Below are 25,590 nucleotides of genomic sequence, written 5' to 3'. Positions count from 1 at the left end.
GTGTTAACCAGATGGGATTTCTGCTTTATTAGTGATCAAGTCTGTTTTGTGAGATTAATTTACATGCAAGTCAGTTGGACTTTGAAGGAGGCAGGTATAAAGGTTACCTCAGAGGAATAAACCAGCAGAGTGGAAACGGCGTTGTGCCTAGCATTCCTTTTCAGATTATCGATCGAGAAGCAGTCTCGGAAATGCCCCGTTCGCCTAGCCCTCTGTCCCTGTTAGCAGTCTGCCTCGGGGACTCTCCTTTCTCTCCCACAGAGCACGTTGTTCCCGAGCTTGTTTAACGCCGCGCAGAGTCCTGCCGTGCAGCCTCTCGGAGGAGGCAGCGCCGTCACCCCGAGGAGGCTGACTCCAGCTGCCCTGCGAGGCTGGGTGGCAGAGCTCGTGGAGGGCTGCTTCTGCCTGGGTTCACAGGGGCACCTCAGGGCTCTTCTCAGCTGGGCACCCTCAGCTTCCTGCAGAAACTTATTTAATGCTCTGGAAACTGGAAGAAACTTGTAATTACATAACAAGGTAATGAGCAGATAAAGCTCTCCTCCTTGCTCTCAGTTTTATTATCTTCAGGCCTGCTTTCTCGCAGCTGAGTCACTTCTGAGTCAGGCAAAACATTTTTTTTTTTTGATCTCCAGTTCTCAGAGCGTCAGATGATATGTGTATAAAGGTCACCAGAACTCCTGGACGTCATGTGAAGGAGACCTAATTACCTTAGTCACTGTTGCTTACCTGTTTTAGAAGTTTCAGTGGAACATGAAAGACCTGAAACACTGTTTAAAACAGTGTTAGATAACTCATGCTGTGGTTTGGGATTAACGCTTAGGGAGAGGGCACAGTAAATGAATTGGGAAGGAGCAGTAATCATGACACTGTCGTGACGCTGGGCAGGCTAAAAGGCAGAAAGCATTTTTCCACTTGCTTTTGTTATTTGCTTTTTGTTAATCATTAATATTCCGGTTCTCTCTGTGAGTATTTAATTAGTCATGCCCGTGTCCTCATCAGTTGTTTCACCATAGTAATAGTGTTACGTGGATGTTTAACTCAAATCCAGTTATGTATAAATGATGAGCCTTTTTGTTGTTATTGCTGTGGCATTAATGCCAAGTATTTCATTAGTGAGATGGTAACCTTGTTTCGGAAGCAATTTCTTCTGTGCTACAGTGATGCTTCCAGGTCTTCATGTGATCCGAACCTTTGATGAATGGCTGTGTTGTAACCTAACTTTTATTGGCATCTAATTGAAAAAAGGGGAGTTGGAACACTTCTTGCCTTGACCTTTTATGTAAATCCTACTCTCACATTTTTATTTCATATTTTTACAAATTAAGACACACAAATATTAAAATCAAATATGTACTGCGGTTATCTATCTTTCTGCATAGTTCTCTGATTATGAAATCACCTCAGAAAACTCTTTTTCTGCAATGTACCTGGATTATAGTTATTGTACCTGCACTAAAGTAAAAACATGGACACTTTCACACTGCTGACTTTAAACACTTCTGGTTTTATTATTTTGAGTTGTTTAATATCAAACATCTAGTCTCTAAAATACTAAATGCTATGTATCAGAGCATTTAATAAAGGGAACTGAAGCTACTTGTTAAAGGTCATGCAGCAAGGTCAGGCTGGGATTTGGGTGACCAGAATTCCCATAGAGTCAAACAAACTGGTATGATGTTGTGCAGCAGGAACACGAGTCTGCCATGTCCAGTGTAAAGTATTAAATGAACTTATTTACAGTAATTATGTCTCCTCGGCGCCTACATCTCCTGTGTCTCTCCTTCTGTCGGGTAAAAAAGCCTGATGGTAGTTCATTCTGTTCATGCTTGAGATCAGTCCACAAAAGAGATGTTTGATCATTTATCTTTTACGTGTGTAAAGGGAATGTTCCCCTTTCACTGTATAAGAAGCGTGTGTATGGTTTTTCTTTTGTTGTTTTTGTCAAGCTATGATTTTTTTCTTGTTCTCTAATACTTTTATTTTGTGAGGCTTAACTGCTTAAGGAGCAGTGTAGATCTTGGCTTAGATTACCAGTTTCCCTCTATTGCAATAAATCCCATTGTTTCTTTAAATTGAAAGTTAAGGCAGAGTCTCAGGAGTTGTGTGTTTTTCTTATCTTAAGTTTCCTTCTGTCATTAAAAGAGGAAAATCATGTTTTCTTAGACCTTCAGAGGGTTCTTTTTTAGTGAAGTCTTTGTTATCCCATTTGAGTCCAATACTGAACTAGCTGTATGCTGCAACATGCAAATCAGAAGCATGACCAGACACAGGCACTGATGTAGAGCATCCCTATTGCAAAAGGGATTGCAAAGTTGTGCAAATGGGCTGGGCCAACAAACTATGCAGAAATGTCCAAGAAGAATCTTATTACCCGTAGCTGGGGCTGTTCTTCAGCTGCTCCTGTCATACCTGTGCACAGTTACAAATCAGTGATGATTTCCTTGCTGCTTGAAAGTGGCAGTCTGTCTGGTGGTTTGTTTTTTGCAGTGTGTCTGGACACTTCTCTTCGCTCCGCTTTCCTCCTTACATAAGTGTATGCTGCCCCAAATGCAGAACCTCACCCAAACTGCTATCTGGGTCACGCAGGGCAGTGATCCACAGCTCCTGCCCTGGCTTCTCAGGAAACTGAGAGGCTTAGAGCATTGCAGGGCTGGGAAGACCCTGTAAAGTGGGATTCCTGCAACCTGTTAAAGATGCTCTGATCTCAGCTGCAGTCAGACTGTTTCTCAAGGTAATGGAGCGTTACAGGAAAGCCTGTCTTACCTAGCAGTAAACGTGACTGATTTCTGGCTGCAAAAGAGGCAAGCGGATGGGGAAGGGAAGAGGTGTCACAGAGTCATGAAAAGCAGGGTGCTCAGGGGCCAAGCAAATTATTCCAGACCTCCTTGGAGGTCTCCATGAAGCTCTATTGTGAAATAGGAAAAACAACAAAGCAACACTGCCGCGGCTCACGTGTGAGCAGCATTCCTGACAAATGTTACCTCCCCGTCCTGCTGCCCCCTACACCACAAACATGATCCCCTCGTCACCCCTACCTGTGGTGTATCTTCCAGCATTTTGAGAACAGACTTTACTACAAGTAAAGGTTGGTGTGGGGAAGCTGTGGGAACAGAACTGCATGCCTCTTGTCCACGCAGCGTTGTTCCTGTGCTGTTGTGCATAGGTCTTGCCCACGAGGCCTTTCTGCAGGGTGGTTTCCCAGTATTGCACAAAACCATTGCTGTTTAGAGAGCTCTGTGCAAACAGCAGTCAGTGAAGTTGGGGTAGAGAAAATATTTTCTACCTCCAGGGAAGCTGAAAGAATGACCAAATAGTAATGGGCTGAGGGGGATGATTTCTGGAGTTCTTGGGGTGAATGCAGCCAGTTGAAGAACCCTGCATAGTACAAATGTTGATTTAATTAATCTCCTCTTTATGATCATTAAAAGTTGCTGCGACATCACCTCAGTGCCCACCATTTCGCACACAGCCATCTGTGAGGATCTCTGTCGCGACTTTGCTCGTGACAGTGTGCCACGCTGCCTCGCACTGGTGAACTGCTCTCCCTTCCTCGCCTTCTCAGCCGGTGTCTGTGTACGGCCTGGTACTGCCTGGAGAGGGCCCTGGGAGTGAGCGGCACTTAAATAAAACCTGTCAGACGCTGATCAGCTGCACAATCTGCCAGCCTTCTGCAGCTGCTGTTGTAGTGCTGTAGAAGCTGAATGTTTGCTGATGAAAGTTAAAGCATGAACGCTAGAGAAGCTCTGCGTTAAAGGAGCAAGGGTTTGATCGAGTGAGGTGCTTGGTGGGGTGACAGAGGGATTGGTGGGGAAGGTTTCTCCTGTGGTTCTGCTATAGTTGGTAAGTTGTACATATCCTGTTATAATGTGGTTGACTATCCATCATTTCCCCACCAGTCCCTTTTTTCTTCCAAAATAACAAAAAGATCCCCTCTGTTTTGGTGCAAAAGCTCGATGTGTCTTCTGTGCCTGTTGAATGCGTACCACTCTAGTGCAGTTTTATTCATGGTTGCTAATGACTTCCTGCATGTTTGCAGCCCAGAAGTGTTAGGACAGAAGCTCCTCTTTATGACTTTGAATAAGAAGTGCAGTTGTTGTAAAAAAGATACGGTCACCAAGCATAGACATTTCTGGGGATTGTCTCTGACACTACTGGTGGCTATGTTGGTTGCCTGCATTACCATGCATGGACAGATAGCTCTTTAGCACAGTAGCAGTCATCTGAGTTTGACAAGTGAAGGTCATTCTTCAGGGTACACTCCCATCGAAACAGGAGTGTGCTCCCACCCAGAACTGGTGGTAAATTGGAAAGGGTTACCCTACTCCAAGGGTATGGTGTGATGTTACACCTAATTAATTTAATAGTAGGGTGCTGCTCAAATGGATACTCTTGTTCCTTTGATTTCCATCCCCACCCAAAGCCACATGTCTTTTGTAGCTTCCCCTTGAACTTAGCAAGGTGCTGGGTGACAGTAGAGTGGGAGGAAAAAACACCGACTCTAAAGGCAGAAAGGAACAAAAAAAGTTCAAATGATGGAAGTGTTTTGCCATGTGGCTGCGTGATCTGACCTAATGGCGGAATTAGAGAAGGACATGACTGTTGCCTCTGGCAGCTCACCGTTTAGGTGGGCTAAGCTGTAGCAGCCAGATGCTGCTGCCGCATGCTTTCCTCGACTTCCATCTTGTCTTGAGAGATGGTAACAGAGGGTGTTTCTCCACCATCTTTGGGTATTCTCACTTACTGCAAGGATTAAGTTGGACTAAAACATATGTTTATCTTGGTGAGAGTGAGAAGCTTGTATAGCAGGAAGCCTCCTCTCCCTGGCAGCAAGTGTATAGGAAACTAGAGCTGACCTTGAAAGCAGTAAAGCGTGCAGGCTTGTGCTCTGGGGTCTGAAATTCCTGTTTTTTCATTACCATTTGTCCTGAAGGAAGGTGATGGAACAGCATGTTCTAGAGTTGCAGCATAAAGGAGACGTTACTAAAATGCCCGAGTTTCACATCGTAATGCACTTTTGGATACCAAACTGGTCAGCCTGTATCATAGAGCAGCCCAAACAGTATATTCAATAACTCTCCCCACACCAAAATTACCCGCATGGTTAAACGTGTGTCATTTTTTCAGGTTCCAGAAATGGTGTGTTCGCTGACCTACCTCTGCAGGTCATGAGCATTTCGTTTTGTCAGAGATCTGTCATGGAAGTAGGACTCAAGATTTTGACAGCCGTGTTCCTGGAGGAGTGTCTTAACGTGATGTAAGGAGTGGTATTTTCAGAGATGTCTGGTGCTCATCTCTGTGAAGTAGTTGGGAATGGAGTAAACCAGTATTCTGCACACCTCCCCGTCCCCAACCTGCTACATAATTTGCTTTGTTTTACTATTAAATTGCAGAACTTTTTTTTTTTTAAGTCTGTTTGATACAGATACCAACTCACAGAAGAAAAGAAGGTAAGCAGAAGGTGATAAATGAGCTCGGTGTGTGGGCTGGGCACTTGTCACCTGATGAACGTGGGTTTGACCTGCGCGTTCTGGTGGGCTGAGGCACAGTGCTCCCGGGTACGAACGCTGCTCATCTTTTAATTGGTGAGGTTATTATACGTTGGCTGGAAGAGTAGAAAACTGGTATTTTTAAACCCAAGAACAAATTGCTGCCTTAGCCAGCAGGCAGTATGGTGTGGGTGGTAGAGTTGCCACTTTGCTGTGGTAGCCTACCTGTTCTTTTGAGGCGTAGGTTGTTAAATATGCCTTCATCCCTGGTACAGGTCTACCTTCACTTTCCTTTGTGAAAGAGTTCTGTCTCATGCAAAGTCTGCTTCTTCTAGCAGGAAAAAAAATAAAATATATATATACATATTTATATATTTCCACTGTAAGAATATACATGCATCTTAATGGGGTATTTTGAGAGGTGTCATTCTCAAGTGTCCCAATGGGGAGCACTTGGTATGGCTTCTCAGAGGCCTCTAGCTGTCCAGGAAGCTGAGCTAACAAGAATGCTTATTCCCAACGGGAGGATATAATGTTTCTTTTTTATTTCATTAATTTTTTATTTACTACAAAGACCGTCTCTGGGTTTGGTGCAAGCACAGACAATTGAGATGATTCAGCCTTGAGTTTGAGTTCTTAACCCCATTCATTATGCATGGACGTTGTCTTGGCTTTAGGCTCTTCTGCTAGGTGCAAAGTGTTGCGATACTGAGGAATCGGATGAGAAACAAATGCAAACCTCACTGTAGTTTACAGGATTTAGACAGTTACTGTTTTTCAGTGTAGTATCTATGGTAAGAATTACGTGGAAGTGTATCACTTGCAGGCACACAAGAAATTCCTCATGTGTACCAAGCCTTCGTGACGGTGTTGAACACCGATGACACGGCAGAGCCTGACTGAAAGGGCCCGTCTCCAAAGATCCAATCCCCCTTTCACTGACTCCACGAGGAGGAGGAGGAGCAAGCTCCAAGCAAGACACCAGCATCGGCAGTCCAAACACTGTGTGTAGGCTGACTTTTCTGCCTGTCAGCTTGCAGTGTTTTTTTGTGAAAAGCCTAGAAGCATGGAAGTGGTGGCTTGAAGGAGCCATCTGGAAGGATATGGGGAGAGAGCTTCTGAGTGGAGAAAGGGGAAGAACACTTGAGGGGAACATGTGAAAGTGAGGAACCCCAACGCACAGATGGTAACGGGAAGAGACCTGTGAACATGCTGTGGTGTTGTACGATGTAAAGAACGTTGTCAGGATCTGTTTACCCTGAATTCTTGCAGTTGTTTAACAAAATTGGTGTAAATCCAAGTGTGGAAAGCATGGATTCAGGTCTGAACAGAATAAGCTATGCGTGACATGTTGGCAGCTATGGGTGCTCAGTAAAAGGCTGTGGTTTCTTACATATGTTAATGGAACCAATTTTGTTTCTCCCTTAAAACAAACAAACTGGCCCATATGTTTTGGAACATTTCCTTCTGCTCAGTGCCAAGGTTGTGATAAATACCTGCAGCGTTAACGTACAAGTGGCTTTAAAAGCTCCCCCTGAATTGCGACACCCTTGCCTTCAGTGATATGTGGTGGTTTAACCCTGGGCATGCGGAGTGTGTAGAAGCGTGGTGCTCCTGGTTTTGGTGTTCATCCAAAATCGTAAGCTTTGTTTGTCTGGATCTTTCGGATCTCTGGGAGGACTTTTGCTCTGTTCTTGTGTCTAAGGATGATGGAAGAAAATAGGTCAGGAAAAATGTAATGTGGATTCAAGGTGAAATTCTTGGTTTGGAAAGATCTCCTCTCAATGACCTCATGTGTAATGCACTACTGAAAGAGGAGGGTGTAGGTCAGGAACCCTGTATTTACCAGTCACAAGCTACGTCTGACAGATTTTACAAAACTAAACCAGCTAAACTGGGATGATGATGATTTTCTGTTAAATTTGGCAGGAAGATTGTAATTTTATCTTCCTCCTCAGTAGGTCTGAACTGAAGCACTGAATTTTGTCTTTGGAGTTGCAGCCCATGAAGTAGGTGGGTCCCAAACCCACATCCAGTAACTTCAGATGGTAACAATGCTTGGCCAGAACTCAGTCTGTTTTCCATGCAGATCTTCACATTCCCTTAATGATGATTCAGAAACATGCCTGATAGTGAGATGTAATATGGCAGAGATTGATGTTTGTGCTATAGCTTTTGCCCAGTGTACTAGTGTATACTAAAAGCAGATGGCTTTCTTTCTGTTGTCTCTACTTTAAGGATTTAAAAACAAAAAGGAGGGAAAAAAAAACAAGCAGCTTTCTCTTTGCTGTTTCCTACTCCCTTTTTCGTGCCCAGAAGTGCATGTAAGTGTACATTATGTTTTAAATCCTGGAAAAACTGACACATTTACCAAAGATAAGTTTATTATGTATTTGTATTTTATCTTTAAAGTATACAAGCAGTAACTACCATGCCTTTGAGAGTAAAGGCTGAGTCCTGTTTTCTCCTGCGATACAATTGAAAGGGAAAAAGGCCATGCTTTATATAGACTGGGAATAATTTGAACAATTCTATGGTGCTTCCTACAGTACTCCACCTACCTTGCATCATAACTTCCTTTCTCACATTTATGGCTAAGAGCCAGTACAATATAAACGGACTAGTGTGTGCTGCAGATGAGACAGAAGGAACCTGACTCCCTGTATTTAGGTGTGGCTATAGGTAAATATTAAACTTTACTCTGTGTTTCTATTGAACCTAACTTTATTGAACAGCTGCATACGAAAAAATCAGGGATAGCAATCGTCCTGTATGCCTGTCTTCTAGTAAGTCTATTATATAATCTTTTGCTTACCTTAATCTTCTGGTACAATAAGTGACTACGTTGCCTACTAAAGGACTGGTTTAAGGTTCTGAATAACTTCATGTGAAAGGCTCACTGATTTGCTTTATTAAGGTATATTTTGCATTAAAAATCAAATTGAGGCCCGCAACTGCATGCCAGTTCTGAATGCTGTTTTTCAGATCATGAAAATCTGCCGTTGTGCAGCCTGTCTTCTGTTGTTTAGAAAGTTGCATCAAGTCAGCAAAAATACCTCTTTTAGCAGCTGATTTCTTCATGGCAATCTAGGAAGGTGCAGTGTCAGTGTTCCTATTAGGTAAGATGCTTCCTTGTAAAACTCTTTGTTTGAAGGGATTTTGTATTAGAAAAAACTGACTTGTAGTTAAAACTTTAGGTATCAGGTCTGTGGGTGGAATCAGTTATTTCTCATTTCTGTTATCTGTACTTAAAATCTGATAATCTATTCATTGTAAAAACTGTGGTGCTAATTTTTCAGCCAACTAAAATTATCTTCTAAAAATATATTTTATTTCAGGATGTAAATTGTGTTGTCATTCTTCTCCATCCCATATGCTGTTCAGAAAGCTATTTTGCATTTGAAACAATGGCTTTTCAGTGGTATATATTGCTGCTTTGTAATCATACTTTGTGGTGAAGTCGTTGAAGGACATGCGATGAGCTCTTTTTTGGAGGCTTGTTTGTACAGCACGTCAGGTGTATATGCTCTCCATGTTGTAGGAAAATATATTGTCTATCCTGAACCATTTGCAGCTTAATATAATAGGTATAACTCAGATAATAACAGAGAGAATATTACTGTAAAACATTGCATTGTCAACCTTAAGAGTGACTTTTAATGCATCCTTAAAGATGAGATCTAAAAATTTGTTAGGCAAGCTAAGACATTACTTAGCTGTGTTATGTATGGAAACAAAAAACCAGCCAGCAACAGGAGTATTATGTGATTCAAGAATATTAATGATCACTCTAAAACACAGAGAATATGAAATGTGGCACAAAAATTATATTATTAGCTCTAAGGCAAGATAATAAAATGAATCATGATTTCAGAGGCAGTATGCTTGTTTGGCAAGCAAATAACGTTTTTGTCTCTGTCATTGCCTTGTATGCCTCAGTCTCCCGGTCTGTAAAGTAGGAAACTGCTTGCTTGTGTCAGGACTTCCTGGTTATAAAATGCTTTGAAGATGAAAAATACTACATGAATAGATGCCACTGTTCATATTGTATATTGCATGGTATGCAGGAAAAGATTGCATTAGATTAGGAATTAAAGAAATAGTGAAAAATGGGTAAGTTTTTAATGGACCATCTATTTGTGTGTAATATTTTATAAGATAGTGAGTTTTGCTCTAGAAGATTGTTGTCCATTGCTGAAATTTAATGATCTGAATTAGATCTTTGGGGGGAAAATAGTACGCTTATCCTTTAAACAAGGGTAGTTTCAGGAATTCACTAAGACCTTGTATTTTAAACCATATCATACAAAATAATGGAGTTTTCTACTGAATATGTGCACTCTGAGATTACTGCTTAAATAATTTAAGCAGTATAATTTAATATTATTTGTATATTAATTGGAAAATGTCCAACTTCAGAGCCTTTTGATACCTAAGATGTATGATATCACTTTTACAAAAAGTTAAGGAGTAAGAGATTTTGGATCCTTTCAGACACAGTCTCAAAGCTCAAGAGAAAAGTAAGTTGCATTTCTGTGTTTCCTCCGTCTTAATCAATAATTGAGGCCTTCTGACCTAAGGGAGAGATTGATTAAAAAATGGTATCTGTCTGGATAGATGTAAATTTTAAGGCATGTGTTTGCTCAGACTTGTATTCCAAATAGTTCTGGAAGCTGTTCTTTGTTTTTAATGTCACCAAGTAGGAGCCAAAATGCAGTGTGTTCATAGACTATTGCTTTTGTAGAGCTATCTGTTCTTAATATTTCACTTTAAGTTGAAAACTAATTTGCAGCTGTTGAGACCTGTTACAGTTTATTTAATGTCAGTGCAATTGTATGAAATGATCCTGTTGATGAGCTTACAGCACATGTGTCTGATTGTCAAGTGTAAGGCTATTTGGAACTGACGTGCAGGAGAGAGGTGGAGGATTATAAGGTGGGGTGTGACTTGCTTTAATTGATACCTTCTTCTGTCCTCCTTTATTTTGGTTGCTTTTTTTGCTACATTCTCTTCCTGTTCCCGGGTGTGTTACAGTCCAGACTTCGTGGCTATATTTGGAGGTGATGCATAAATAATACAGGTTGGAACAAAATAATACATTTTATGCTGAGAAGACTTGAAGTTGTAATTCACGACAATTTGGATTTTCTTAGGTTTGTGTCTTAAATGTCAGGCTTTTTTGAGACTTAGTCTTCCTTTATGTCTGGTACTCTGCTTTCCCATCCAGTTGCTTGTAAGTCATTCATCACAGTCATTCCTTGCAAAAATGATCTCTTGCTTTAGTTCATGTGCCCTTGGTCATCCGTTTGCCCTTGGTGCACCCGATCGAACTGCCTCATTTGGTGGCTCCATAACTGCAAACTTTATTTTCTAGGCTGTAGCCGAGTCAGCTGAAATTTGTGGTGTGACTTTAAAAGGAACCGCTTTGCTAGATGTACAACACATCCCTGGTTCCTTGCAAGTGTGCCGCAGTACTGGGATGCTTCTGCGGTGTAAAGCCTTTCAGTACTTATAAACGGTGAATACATCTCGGGGGGAGGAGGTAGGCTGGAGGGATCCTTGGTTTAGAATTCAAACCCTTATTTTAGAATTTAGAGTCAGGTCCCTAATTAAAAGTTCTCAGCCTTCTCTGGGCATTCCTAAAACTCAATCCTTAGAAGTCAGAAAGAGTGAAAAAACATAATCCAAGACAATATGAAATTGTCAGGTATTTCAGCATTTGCCTTGATGCTGTCTTTGAAAGAAGGTGTAAGGTCTGAATGAGATTTGTCTTCCCCTTGTTATAGTATGTCTTTAGTATGCCTGCTCTGTAAAACCACAGAATGGCTGAGGTTGGAAGGACTTCTGGAGGTCATCTGGTCCAACCCTTGCCAAAAGCAGGTTGCCCAGGACCATGTCCAAGCAGCTTTTGAGGATCTCCAAGGCGGGAGACTCCAAAAACTGTCTGGGTGACCTGCGCCAGTGCTCTGTCACCTTCACAGTAAAGAAGCGTTTCCTGATGTTTGGATGGAAACCCTTATGTTCCAGTCTGCCCCCATTGCCTCTTGTCCTGTCACTGAGTACCACTGAAAAGCACCTGGATCAATCTTTGCGTCCTCCCTTCAGGTATTTAGATGCATTAATCAGATTCCCCCTAAGCCTTCTCTTCTCCAGGCTGAACAGTCCCAACTCTCAGCCTCTCCTCATAGGAGAGGTGCTCCAGGCCCTTGATCACCTTGGTGGCCCTTCATTGTACTCTTTTCAGTATGTCCAAATCTCTCTTGTACTGGGGAGCTCAGAATGGGACACAGCATGCCAGGTGTGGCCTCACCACTGCTGAGTACGTGCCTTATTTATGCCTACCTTGAAACTGAGTTTGATTTTTACCTTTTGCATGTTGTTGTTGTTTTTTTTTCTTTCCATACTCCTGGGTTTTTATTTGTAAGTGTTTTAACATCTTCAGTTTCAGGGAGCAACAAATGACCGTTTTAATCTAACTTGATGGAAGGTACAGGATTCAAACTTCCAAACAAGATGTCACAAGAGTTGTCTTTTTTTTTTTTTTTTTTTTTGTTTTCCTCTTTTGTTGCTGCACAACAATCAAACAGGAATATAAACTAGCCGGTAGGGTGGTTAGTGGATGTTTTATTTGAAATGTTCCAAGGGGAAGGATGATTATTGGGATCCCAATGTGAGGTGGCGCATGCCAGATAAGCCACCAAGGGTTTCGAGCTGCACTGAGAAGCCATAGCAAGGTTCTGGTTCGTGCCTTTGGTTCTTTACCTTTTACCAGCCCTCTCTGGGGAGATAGAAATCTCAGTGATTCATGCTGCCGGCTAAATCCTTTCCCTCGGCTCGGACATAGCCAGTCTGAAGCAGACTACCCCTGGCTGGAGTCCTCACAGAAATGTGGATAGCGGAGGAGGCATGGTGATAAATGTCACCGCCACTTGGGTGAGAGAGGAGGGGCACAACTGCTTGGTGGACTTCCACGTGGTCTCAGAGTTGTCCTGGAGCTAGGGGGAGGAGGAAGGAGGTACCTGCAAAAGTCGTATCCATTTTGCATTCTTTTTAATTACTTCAGACTTTTCAGAATCTGGGACATGTTTTTAGGGAATTTGCACAGTGTGGTGTTTCCCTCTCACCCCCAATACCTAGAACACATGTGGTAGATTTAATGCAGATACCACCAAGTCTCAGAAATGGCCTCCACATAGCAGGTTTGAGTGCTTGTGGCCTAATGCGTTAGTAATTACCTTGAGCATTGTGGATGGAAATCCCTACTCGTGATCCTTCCTCTGTAGCTGTCTGTGCTGGTAAATCCTAAGGATTAATGGCTGGAGATAAACAGGCACACTGGAGAGTGAACAGCCGTGCTAGGGTCAAATTAGGTCTGCTTTGTGTGTAATGCCATGTTTCTGTATAATTTTTTAATTTTCATCTATAAGCTCTTCTTTTAAAACCAACAAATCTTACTGCTGACACACTACCTGTGCAGTTTAGCGTTGTTGTGAGTATAAGATTATCTAGCGTTAAATGTGAAGCATTTGTGTTTTGTGTTCCTGTGTAATCCTGCTCTAAAGCTATTTGAGAGCCTGTTTTTTATATTATACTTCTCTGCCCTAGTTTCTGTGATTAAATGGCGTTTTTTACCTGGTTGCGTATGACATCTCTCGCTGTCAGCCTTGTGAAATACTAAATCTAAAAAACCACAAGTGTTCGGTGCTGAAAGACTGAAGCAGAATATCGGAGGTGCTATTTGGAAAGCTTTGTCTCCTAATTTAGGTCAGTACATCAGCATGCTACGCAGTAAACAGCACAACAGTTGTGCCTGTCTTCCCAGAGTAATAATAGGCATGTGGTAAGCTGATCTTACCAGCATGCCTGCGGTGTGTTTCTGGCCCACACAAAGCATACCAGGGAGGGAGTAGCAGCAAACAAACCTCTGAGCTGAGGCATGTGGGTGAGCAGCTGTGGTCCCGGTGGCAGGTGGGGTGCATGGGATGCTCCCCTCTGCCTGAACAGCAGCCCTCAGTCCAGCTGAAGTCGGCATGTCCCACTCCGTCGGCCTTCCTGCCCTCCTCGGGATTTGCTGGGTCAGCAAAACAAAAAAATTTTTGCTACCTTTGCATTTTTTTCCACATTCTCTCTACTCATTCCTCCCCTTACAAGCTCTGAGTTGTTATTACTTTTTGCCGTAACATGACAAGGAAATGGTTGAGGGATCTGAATGGTTTCCAAAGGACTAGGGGCAGTTTTGAGCTCCCCTTCTGTAGGCTTTTTGCTTTTTGTGAGTATTTGTAGAAGGTCTTTAGGAATTTATCAGAAAGCGTTGTCTTGGGGAACTGCGTAAAATCAGAGATCAGAAACTGTGTATGCTGTTGATGCTGAATCTGGTGCAGTCCCAAGGCCTGAAACACTCTTCTGAAGTGTTTGTGCTGCCAAAAGTGGGACAAATGTTTGTGCTCTGTATAACACCACATTTTTGAGTGTGGAAATGTTTTAATAGAAGTTCTTTAAAAGAATAAAGGTGGCTTCTCTCATAGGAGTGGAGGGGGTCTTGGCATTTGCAAGACCACTGGAAAGGCTTTGGAGACTTAAGAGATGTTTGCGTTTGTACGCTGGCAGAGTCACTGAGGGGAGCTTTGTAAAACCATGAAGACAATGGGCTAGATTCCACTTTCATCAAAAATGACTTGTTCCAGAGTATTCCCACAAAATCACAGAATAAATGCTTGTAGCAATGACCTCTTCTTTAAACTCAGAAGAACGTTTTATATGTCCCTCTTGCCTTGTTTGAATCTGACTCTTTTTTTGACCTTTGAACCGTTGTTCATGAAGATGTAGGCCCCTTCTACCCTCTATAAAAACGAGGAGGCACAAAGATTCTCTGACATTATATTTGTGTCTTTTTCTGGCAAAGACAGGTTTTCCATCTGTGTGGAAAAGGCTGAATTGTGTAGCCTTTTGATAAGGTTTCTATTGCTTGAAATTTGTAGTAGAGTAATTGCTTTCTGGAGACATTTAGCTGATTTTTGTGATGCTGGGAGTTACATGATGAGCAGGCAGTTGGTACTGGTGTTCAGAATAGATTTCAGAAGAAAACTGATGTTCATTTTTAGCTAGCTTTATATTAACTTTAATATTAATAGCATACAGCAAGGCAACTGGTGTTCAGAGGCAGTAGTGATCAATATGTTTTATCAAAGATTAAATAAAGAAACTAATTCTTAAAATGTGTGTCTTCTAGTTGTGGCAGGAAAGACCTGAGCAAGGATAACATCTAGCTGTGTGGTGTGTTTATACAGAATAACAACCAAAGATAAAGGATCCATCTACAGCAGTGAAGAGAAAGCCAAGTAAAATAGCACTGCTTTCCTCATAGTGGCACTTGGGGGGTAGACCTTGTGTTCATAGAATCGTTTTGGTTGGAAGAGACCTCTAAGATCATCAAGTCCAACCGTTAACCTAGCACTGCCAAGTCTACCACTAAGTCATGTCCCTGAGCAGGGAAAGTCAGCTTGTGTTTCTGAGAAACTTTTTAATGCCAAGTGTTACGGAAGTGCAAATTGATTCCAATTCCTATTTGGAAGGTCCAGTCATCTTCTACAGACGTTACTTCCCTTGTTTTTCGCAATAAAGAAAACTTCTGAACTCTAGGTATCTGTCGTGTCAAATGGGTGTGCAGTATTTAAGTATGGTAAGGTAGAAGAAATACGATAACATCACCTTAAAAGAGAAGGAAGGAGCAGGAGGTCCAGTTATTAAAAAAAATAAAATAAAGAAACAATACTTCAGTAACATAATCGAGGTGCGCAGAGGATTACTTCTAACATCTCACTGGCTTGTACCTGAAAAGGAAATCTGGGTTTGTTTTGAAATTCAATATGCACGGTAGTTCATGATGAATGATACTATTATGTTGAAAATAATGCAATTAATGAAAATTGCGCCCTCGATATGCAGCCTGGTTTTGTGTTACGTATGCTGTTGTCTTTGTCTTTTCCAGATGTTTCTGACAGTATACCTCAGCAACAATGAACAACACTTCACAGAGGTGCCAGTCACCCCAGAGACAACATGCCGAGATGTGGTGGAGCTGTGCAAGGAGCCTGGTGAAAGCGAGTGCCACCTGGCTGAAGTGTGGTGTGGCTCAGGTGGGTTAAACTCCTGCTTTGTGAGCTGCTGGGCATTCACTGCTTCTGTTGTCGTAGGGTGCAGAGACGTGAAAGACATGGTTCTGTCCCAGAGAGTTTCTGCCTTACGTTTTTGTTAATCTCTTCATCAAAACTGGTGTATAATAACACATCTACAGGAAGGTACACACATACAAAAAATGATTGAAAATAAAAGAAGCCAGCCAAGCATGTGGATGTTCTTATGCATGGGCAGTTCTTCTCCAACTCAAATGAGTCTGTGAAGGGTGTAGGGGAGTCGTTCTTTATTTATTCTTTTCCCCAGCGGTATAATCCAAGTGGGTTGCATGGGCTTTTTGGAGTGGTAAATATTGTTAGTTCTGTGGACAGTCTTCTAAATTCCATAGGCATTTTCAAGTGCTTTGGCAAAGGAAAACTTCCTTTTTCAGATGTTGACTTTGTTGTTCACGATGGCATTAATTGATTCTGGGAGGGAAGGAGTGTTATCAGAAGCAGCTGCAATTATATGAAGTACTTCTAAAGAAGGTATATAGTGGATAGGAGGGGTGAGATGAGGACGGGACAGTAAAGCAGTTTGTCCTTTGAGCTGGTGGAAGATGGTTTTGTGATTGTGGTTGGTTGTCTTCCCTCCCTCCCGCCTCCCTCTTTTTCTGTGTTCTTGCTGATTTTTGATTTGGAAATTCAGGTCTCCATAACTTGTAGTGCTCTGCTGGGACTGAAGAACATGTCAACAAGCAACCCAAAAGCTAAAGTATGGCTAACTTGTCTGGCTTAAATAGGAAGGGACTCTTATCTCTTGTCTCCATGGTAGATCATTAGATCCTGGTAGCCACACAGAGGTGTAGAAAAGATGAGTCACTGTCAGGATTTTTAAGTCATGAAAAATTATGTTATTTGATCCAGCTATTTTGAGATGCTTTAAAAAACATTATAAAATAATTAGACGACAAGGACAAATGTTCCTGTCTCTCTGCTGTTGTCTCAGGCCTATTTCTCTTTAAAGAAGTCTTTGGTGAGATGGATATTTGCATGAGATACTCAAGTCTGGTCTCTGATTTTTAGTCCTTTCTGGTAGAGATGTAACGTTTTTGATATTTCTAAGTTTTAAAAAATACAATAGATTTTTTTTTCCTTTAAAAAAAAAAAGAAAAAACATTTTTTCTGTATAAATGATACTAAAATAAAATCCGCAATCCAAGGTGGAAAGAGATATTTTAGGAAGGTGGTTTTACTGTATATCTCTGTCTAGGTCTGTCTAAATCAATGCAGTACCAAATTCTACAGTGGAAGACAAGTAAAATAAAGGTTTAGGTGTATGTGTAGTTTCATAAACTGAAATTATAGTTAGTCTTAGCTCCATGCTCTATTATAGAGCAGACGTTGTGATGGAAAGGAGTAAATGTCCTCCAAAACCAAAGTGTCCCCCAAAACCTCCTTACCAAAGTTGGACTCCTACTGAAGTGTGGGCAGTTTCTCACTTATTTCCCCACACCTGGCTTCTTGATCTACTTTTGAGGTGCCTGCGTAGGATATGTCAAGGACAGCCTGTTTACAGTTACAAAATCAAGTTGTCAGCCTGTCTGGTACTGGAGGAGATAAAAGAAAATAGTTAGAATACAGAAACAAAGTGAAGTGGAGAATTTTTTTCTGAGATTAGCAAAATTTCTTTTCTTTGCAAAGCCTATTCTCGTTATGTTATTTGGTTATTATTTGGTTATTATTGGTTACTGGCACAGTTTATTGTCAGAAGACCAAAAAAAAACAACAAAAAGTATTGTTTGTTTATACAGTTAAAATATTGGCACTCCTTTTAGAAATCAAATTACTTCTGTTCCCTTCACTGGTCCTGTCATATTTACTAATTATATATTTCTTTATACGGACACCGGTGCATGTGTGTGTGCATGCAACACTGTACAGTTTCAGATTATACTTGGTAACAAATGCAGTAGTTTCAAATCATATGCCATAAAGACTTGAATACTGGGTGAAGTATATGCATATTTCTAAAAAAAGAAGTCATTTCTTAAACATCTGCATAACGTCCAGCAGCAAACATTTGCAAAATATATTTTAATGTATATTTTGGATTTATTTTTTTGGAAACAAACAAAAAAAACCTCTCAACTTTACCTTATTTTGCTTTAGGTGTCAGTGTTTTGGTGTCACTGTCTCGTTTTGCCAAGATGGTATCATGGATTCTATTACACTGAACAAGTTAAACTTAATTTTAAAATAAACATGGCACATGCCAGCCATCCTTACAAGGTAGAAACAGAAGATGTATGCTGAAAAATGAGTGCTTAGACTTCAATTACTAACATCGTTCTGAGGTAGCTTGTCCCTCTCTCCTGATGCATGCTGAGGAATTTTAGCTTCTGCTGTCAGACCGTATTAAACATACTTTGAAACATTGCTGCAAGTTAGCTTGAGGCACTCAGTTTGCTGAATGAGGGCAAGTTTACTGCTCTCCCTGTCCTCCCAGTTTTGCTTGAAATTTGATGAGTATCAGAGCAAGCTTGCTTGATCTTTCTGTTATCATCAGAATTCTGTTAGATGACTATCTTGACCACAGAAAGCACAGAAAGTGTGTGTCTATATGTAAAGGCTTTTGTCTTTATTTTTTTTATTATTTTTTTTTTCCCCTCCAAGGGGGCAGGGAATAAAAACTGAGGTCTGATAATTTCTTTTCTTCTTGAACTTTTCAAATGTGGTTTTGTTTGGTATTTGGAAATCTCCTTGACCTTCCTTTGAAGTCACTGAGTGGTATTGACAGAATCCTTGGGTAAAGGGCATCTCCCTTGATGATAGAGTTTCAGTTGAAGTACTGCCTAGCTGCTAGAAAGCTATCTCATAAGCCTGTTGTATATTCTTTAAGATGGAAATCTGACAGTCGCGCTTCTTTTTTTCTTTTTTTTTTTCTTCAAGGGGGGAATTAAGGTTTAGCAGATGAAGAGCTTTTTTAGCTGTCTAGACAAGTAACTGCCAAGAGATTGCTTCTTCTGTAACAGTGACCTACTTGCTTATTCTGTAAAGCTAATCTCTTTTGACAGTGACTCCAGAAATTTTCCTCCCTAGATTGCTTGAGCGCAGCTGCAGCATTTTCATTTCATTTAAAGAAACCCTTTTATGTTGAAAAAAGCTCTTCACATGCTGCAAACGTGTTAGTAACTCCTCTTCTTATGAAAACGAAAATATGTATTCTTAACACCAACAATTTTGTCCGTGAAATGATTATTCTTTATTAAGATAGTTGCTTTGAAAGACTCTCTACTGGATATGAATGAATTCTACTCTGATTTCTTCTTTTTTTTTTCCCTTGCCTAAATAATGAAAGGAAATAGCCAACAAAACCATTGTCAGAACAAATGGAACTAGTGGTGTTTAATTTAATTCTTTGTCTGCTTGCCTTATTTCTCAGAATGGGAGCAATATCTCTTGTTCATCTGGTACCCCATGCAAATGGATCTAACCTGATCACGAGCCTCTCAGATACTGTGACAACATCCTGACTACATAAAGTTGACCTCTATAACATATTAGTCAACTGCATAGCTGCCATCACTTTTAACATAGGCATAAAAACATATATTAAAATGTTTAGAATAACAAAAGCAATTGCCTTTATATAAATATCTGAAGGACAGTAAGCAATTGTAATTATATCCAGCCTGTGAATGCTCAGCTATGAAGTGTGTAAAATTTGAAAGAACAGTGTTTCAGAAAAGGAGTACCAGTAAATGAAAGCCGTTGGCTTAGGCTCCCATTGGATTTTTGCAATATCAAAAGGCAAAGAGTAAGGCTTAAAAATTAAGATGGGACTGAATCCTGAACTTGGGAACAAGAGCAAGAAAACCAATTCAGTGGAACTCATGTATGTAACTTTAAGAAACTTTATCTCAACTGTCTGAAAAGAATAGCTGGTTCTTACCCGAGTCACTGTGTTGTCTCACAAAGCAAATTGGCACCTGTAGGAATTGGGGTGAAGAGCCCTTGAAGAGGAATGATGGAACAGTAAGTTTGTCTGAGGTACCACAAAAGTAGGGCAACAGGTCCACCAGTTTTGCTCCTGCGGCGGTGAGTACGTACAGTGATTTGCAAATACGAAACTAAGGTACTTCAGCCAAAAGCTCTAGATTGCCTGTTTGCGTTCCCTTGGGCTGTGATGGTGCCTCAGCTTTTCCTTCCTTTAGACTTCTAAAGGGCTCTATCTACTTTTCAGAGGTGTTGGTTCACCTTCAGAAGCAAGGGTGTGGCGCAGAGCCAAAGAAAAGTTAGAAATGCCTTGGATGAGGGCAAGGGTTAGGACCACACCGAACCTGAGTAATAACAGTGCTCGAGTGAAAGATGATGAACAGATATTTTTGTTTTGTTACATGCCCTAGCTACATAGGGATGCAATAGTAAGCTGCCTTTTTATCTTTCAGAACGTCCTATAGCCGATAATGAACGGATGCTGGATATTTTGCAGCGCTTTGGGATGCAGAGAAGTGAGGTTCGTTTCTTTCTTCGACATGAGCGCTCTCCCTGCTGGGAATCAGGTATGTGTTGGTCTCAGCTGGTTTATTTGCTGAAGTAAAATTTAATTTCATTTCTCAAGGTTAAGGGAACGCCATACATATATTATATGTTAGTGTTGCTAGTCAGTATGGTGTTACAACCCTTTCTGGTCTGACCTTTATTTTCTTATGAATAGGGAATGCTAGTAACAGAAAACTGCTCTTACTATTTGCTCTCCTTTGGGTTCTTAGTCATTTTTAGTAAAGACTTCTTCCTCCCTTGCCCGGTCTGGGCATGTTATATCTGAATGGAAAAGTTAGTAGCTTTTCTAGAGCTCAGAATTACCACAGCATCCAGGGGCATACTGTGTTTACATGTATTAGCCACAGTTAAATATCTAGAGATCTGTGATTAATCTCCTAAAAAAAAAAGGAAGTCTCTTCCATTTAATTTAGTAACTAAATTGTTTTCTGGTAATGTCATTTATTATGTGAGCTTAGTGTATTTCACCTGGATAGTATTTTACAGGGGGGATAAACTTAGCATAGTTAGCAAAAAGTAGAGTTCTTTGGTGTTTCTCCCACAATCAACACATTTGTATTAGTTTCAGGAATAGAATTAAACAAAATGGTTAGTCTCTAAGTTCTCTACAAATGTAATAACACTGCATTGTAAATCTTAAGTTTGAATCCTATAAAAAATAAGATATTTTGCTTTTCAAGGTTTTCCATACATCACATATTAATCTTTTCAGTAGAAGCATCCTTAAGACATTTACCTTTACATCCATCTGTTGGGTTCTTCCTCCTCCACTTTTGGTCTTCAGAAATCTTCCCATGTTTTGGAAACATTGTATTTGTGTTAAGTGGCATTGTACCCAGTGTACTTTAAAATAGATGAACATATTTTTGTTTGAAATGTGTAATGATGATGGAATGAGTTCGTGAAAAGTTAAAGCTATGCCACTTCCGTATAGTAGAGGTCCTATGGCACAGTTTAGTTGTCAGGTTGTATTTTTTTCAAGCGCAATGTGCTTAGTACTCTGAATATAAGTATTATAGGCATTTTATTGTCCATAACATAGCTAAGCACTATGTTTGAAGAGGACCAAAGGAATAGTTAGGAGCTCTGCTGTACTTATTAGTCTTACAGGGATTTGCTCAGATAGGCAAAAAGCTAACATAAGATGGCTTCATCCTGTAGTGCATGTATGTGCTACAGGGAAATTAGTGAGCTTGGTATTAGACATCTAAGCACCATTTGTACATGACTTGATGGAAGCATTTAAGTAGGATTCTAGTTAAGTAGCATCTCTCCTGTCAGAATGACTGTCAGGATGAAAACATTTTGTAATAACTGTTAACTGTTATTGTTCGTATTCTCTGTGAGACAGTTTAAAAAAAAACAAGCACAACACATGCAAACATCTAGATGCTGGGTTTTAAGACACTGTGGTCCAAATGCATTTGCAATGTCATTTGCAGAAGGCAACCCAGTTTTGTGACAATGCTTTTCTAATGCAGACTTAGGAGGGGCCAGCTGCCTATTGATCACAAGAGAAATACTGAAATATCCTACCTTTGGTTAAGCTGTTCTCATTTGTCTGTTTTTGAACAGCTTTATGGTTTAAAATAAATATTGACGTTGAACAGCAGCCTCTTCATAAAATATCTTGTGTCATCATTTAAGCTTATCTTAGAGATAAGAACATGGGAAGAATAGTTCAGATTATAAACGAAGAATTGTTGAGCCTTTTCTCCTTTTTTTATATTTGAATGCTCTGTCTAAAAGGATAAGAAAAATCCAAAAATGTCTTACTGTTTATGTTATCCTGTATTTCTGTCTAGGGACTGGACAGAGGTCTCAAGATCCATCCCTAAAAAGAAATGGTGTGAAAGTGCCTGGTGATCGAAGAATGGAGAATGGAGTAAGTGCTTGATGTAACGTACAGCACAGCAAAAACAGAGGCTTCCCTTCCTTTGAGATACTTGTGCAAACCCTACCCTGGAAACTAAGAGAAGATATTGGAGAAATTTCTAATGACTGCTCTAAAATAAGACATGAAGCCTCTAACAACTATCACCCTTGTTTTCAGTTCTTAAGACCTCTCTGAGATCTGTTAGCTGCCAGATATGTGTTTCTGAGTGATCTTAGAGCAGCAAATTCAGCACCACTTTCCCTCCTCTACTCCCATTCACAATTCTCTTATTTTTCTTCAGTTCACTGATCCTTTCCACATTCAGTTTGGTGTCAGAGAAATGGCCTGACTTGGTTCTAGCTTTCAAGTTGAAACCAGTTAGTGTCTTAGAATTGAATCTTGTCTGTCATTTATTCTTGCTCTAGAAGATACAATTATGGATATGTGATTGAATCTAGATTAAGAAAAGACGTGAACAGATGACTAATGTAATAGTACTACCTTTGATTTCCCCACGTGCCCCATCCCCAAGTTAATTTTTCCAGATGCTTCATCTTAAGTTGAAGTGCTCTGAATTGCAATGATGTACCTGCAACCACCAATCCATCCTGCCATGGGCTGATCATTCCGGGCTCAGTCAGTCAAAGCTGAGTCATGCTGAGCTTAATTATAAACGGCTCTGAAACGCCACTTTAAAATGCTGCTGGGATTTTGCTGGAAATATTAATTTTTCAAGAATGTTAGCTTATATGTGTTGCTGGATTGGGGCACACGTGTACAGGCTTAAAAGTAGTTATTTTTTTAAAGTAGAAATACGCCATTTCTTTCTAATTATTCTACTGAATACTTGGTTGTTACTATTTTTAAAGACTTTAATCATAGTTTTCTCTATTATAGTAGCTCTATTGAATTGCATGCTAGCCAAATTTGAAATTCTAGAATGCTCTGGATTTTCATTGACAGGTCAGCGCTCCAAGGATGGATATGACACTGGCTGAACTTCAGGAAATGGCATCACGTCAGCAGCAACAAATTGAGGCTCAACAGCAAATGCTGGCTAACAAGGTGAGTTTGGAATAAGATTGTTTACAGCCAAGAACAAAGGTAGTAGGAGTTGTATGAGGTAGAGGGAGGGTTAGAGATTTGTGTGTTGTTTTTTTTCCCCACCTCTTCAAAACAGGTGGCTCCCTTTCTCTGGCTCCCACTTTTTAAATTTGCAAGTCAATCTATACAAATATCCAGTAGTAAAAGATTAAAATAATGCCAGTGATTGAAGTGACCCTGTAGCTTACTAAAATGATGGAGCGTATAGCATTAATATTGTCATTCATCCTGGTGCCTCTGCCAGCCCTGTTTGTTCTGTGTGGTGACCAGCCATTCACCAGCTTGATCACTGAACAATGCTTTTGTCTCTGGGTATAATGCTGTCCTGTAATGATATCTCGCTTTTTACTGATAGAGTTCAGTGTGCCTGGTTTCCTGGGGCAACTGTCTGGAAAAGACGGCGTGCATGTGATAGAAGTAACTAGGACAATGATTTATAAAATGCTTGCTGAACAATAACAGAAAAGCTAATGATGGCACATGGGTTGCTCCTGAATTGTTTAGGGAAAAAATATTCTGAACACATCTGCAGAAGGGTAGCATGGATTTTGTATTTGGCTTTAGCATTTTTGCTGCACGCTACTCTTGAAAATACCACTGTCAGTGCTGCTGTTGGCCGAGAATCTTTACATGGAAGCCCGTCCTAAGGAGCGTTTGACTATCTGGGTGGATGAGTTCCCAGGCCCTTCAGAATGTGCTTTGCTGGCAAAGAAGGCTGCTGGGGCTCCTGTCTCACTCCTCTTCCTCTCTTGGAAGCCCTGTCTCTCTTGGCTGATTCACTCAGGTGATGATAATAGAACCTGGTCTTTGTAAGATAGCTCTGAAAGTAAGATAATCTTTGTAAGATAGCTCTGAGGTCTTTGTAATAGCTCTGAAATTGTAGTCACTGTGTATATAGAACCAGAAATAGAAACATTTTATACACTTGGTGTAAAGGAAGCCATACAAGACATCAAAAAAAAAAGTTAAAGAGTTTGAGTATGGATGGCCACCCATCAGGTAGGTGTCTGTTGCCTGCGGTTGGTAGCAAGCAGAGTGGCCTTGTGGTTGTCCCATTGGGGAATTTTTCATTAATTTTTCATTCTTTTGTTCCAAAGAGAGGCTTTCCATTGCTTCTTTCCTGCCTTCTGAAATCAGATGCAGTATTAAAAATAGATTCCGAAGGAAAAAGATGCTTTCTTTTTAGACATGGGCTGTAATATATTTTTTTACTTTTTTTCCTGTATGGGAAAATACAGTGTATACTGTATATAGCGCAGATACTGCAGGTGCTGCCTGGTTTTCTCTGAGCAAGCTCACTTTTCTTTCTTTTTTAATCAAAATGCACAAGAACCCATGTTTCTAAATATGACTGGGTATGTGTTTTGTTTTCTTTTTTTTTCCCCACAAATTATTTTTTATATTTTCTTTTGGAGGAAGTGTTCTAATGTTAGTAGCCGCTGAAAGTTGTGGCTGTTGGTCTTTGGCTGGATGCTTGGGAAAGTCTTAGTAGTTCTCCTACCATTAGAATAACCTATAATCTCCAGAACTGACAGTCATACCTAGCAGCCAGTAACTTAAAGGAAGGCCAGTACTTAAAGGATCATCTACAGATGACCTAGTGGTTTCTTTTAGCTCTGAACTATAGACGTCTATATATATGGAGACTAATAGTGCACAGCCCTACTCATACACTCTTGGAGAGGTAAAAGAATCCTCTCCATTGAGATGATGTCTGTTGTGTAAGTGGGGCTAGGTCAGTATAAAGGTTTTCCTATGTCTTGAATTCTGTTTTGTGACGTTGGTGATTATTACCTGGAAATGGTAAAATTCCAGAGCTTTGCTGTGCAGTCATTCCCCAGCTTAAGGAAGTTCTAATTGAACTGGAAAAAAGTAGAAAGAGTGAGTAGAAAGAGAAAGAGAGAGTGATCAATAATTTGTGGAATACCTTCTATATATAAAATATATAAATGACTATAGGTCATGTTGGAAAATACTAAAATGTAGCATATGATAGAGAAGCATAAAGTACAGCATGGAGAAGGTAGAGAGGAAATAACCACTAGTTCTTGCAAATGAAGAACAAAGTAGTGATTAAATGAAACTGGCAAACATCATAGAACATGAATGCTAATTTTTTTCTTAGCTTAAAAGGATTTGAGCAATTTCATGGAAGAAAAATGTACTAAGGGCTGTTAGACATGGATACTGCCTTTGTTTCAGTAGGTTCTTGCGCTACTGAATGGTGGTACCTGGAGGATGGTATTGGAGCACATGTATTGGGCATCAGGAGGTGCTTGCCCTGTTCTCACAGGCTCCCCTTGTCACTCTGGGAAGTCAGGATACTGGGCTGTAGCAACTGATGATCTGAGCTGCAGTGGCAATTGTATACAAGTTCTGACACTGTAGCTGTCAATACCTTACCATAATTTCTTTTTTAAAATAAGTAAATAAATAAATTCCTTAT

General features: G+C 40.4%; 1 protein-coding gene and 1 long non-coding RNA gene across 2 annotated transcripts in view; both read left to right on the top strand.

The window, feature by feature from the left end:
* The window catches only part of TP53BP2 (tumor protein p53 binding protein 2), a 49,446-nt gene that overhangs the window by 5,132 nt on the left and 18,724 nt on the right, over window positions 1–25,590 (top strand). The window contains exons 2-5 of the mRNA XM_080586379.1: window positions 15,475–15,622; window positions 20,050–20,163; window positions 21,970–22,049; window positions 23,004–23,105. Of these exons, the coding sequence (XP_080442505.1) occupies window positions 15,475–15,622; window positions 20,050–20,163; window positions 21,970–22,049; window positions 23,004–23,105 (444 nt within the window). The remainder of the gene's footprint in view (window positions 1–15,474; window positions 15,623–20,049; window positions 20,164–21,969; window positions 22,050–23,003; window positions 23,106–25,590) is intronic.
* Window positions 395–13,322, top strand: LOC308192625. The gene is made up of 2 exons (XR_013948944.1): window positions 395–516; window positions 633–13,322. It is a non-coding gene; the product is annotated as an uncharacterized lncRNA (long non-coding RNA).

This window comes from Anser brachyrhynchus (genome assembly GCF_964034855.1).
Source record: "Anser brachyrhynchus genome assembly, chromosome: 3".
NCBI classification, from domain to species: domain Eukaryota; kingdom Metazoa; phylum Chordata; class Aves; order Anseriformes; family Anatidae; genus Anser; species Anser brachyrhynchus.
The sequence above is the reverse complement of the archived record's forward strand: the minus strand, read 5'-3'. Positions and strand labels throughout refer to the sequence as shown.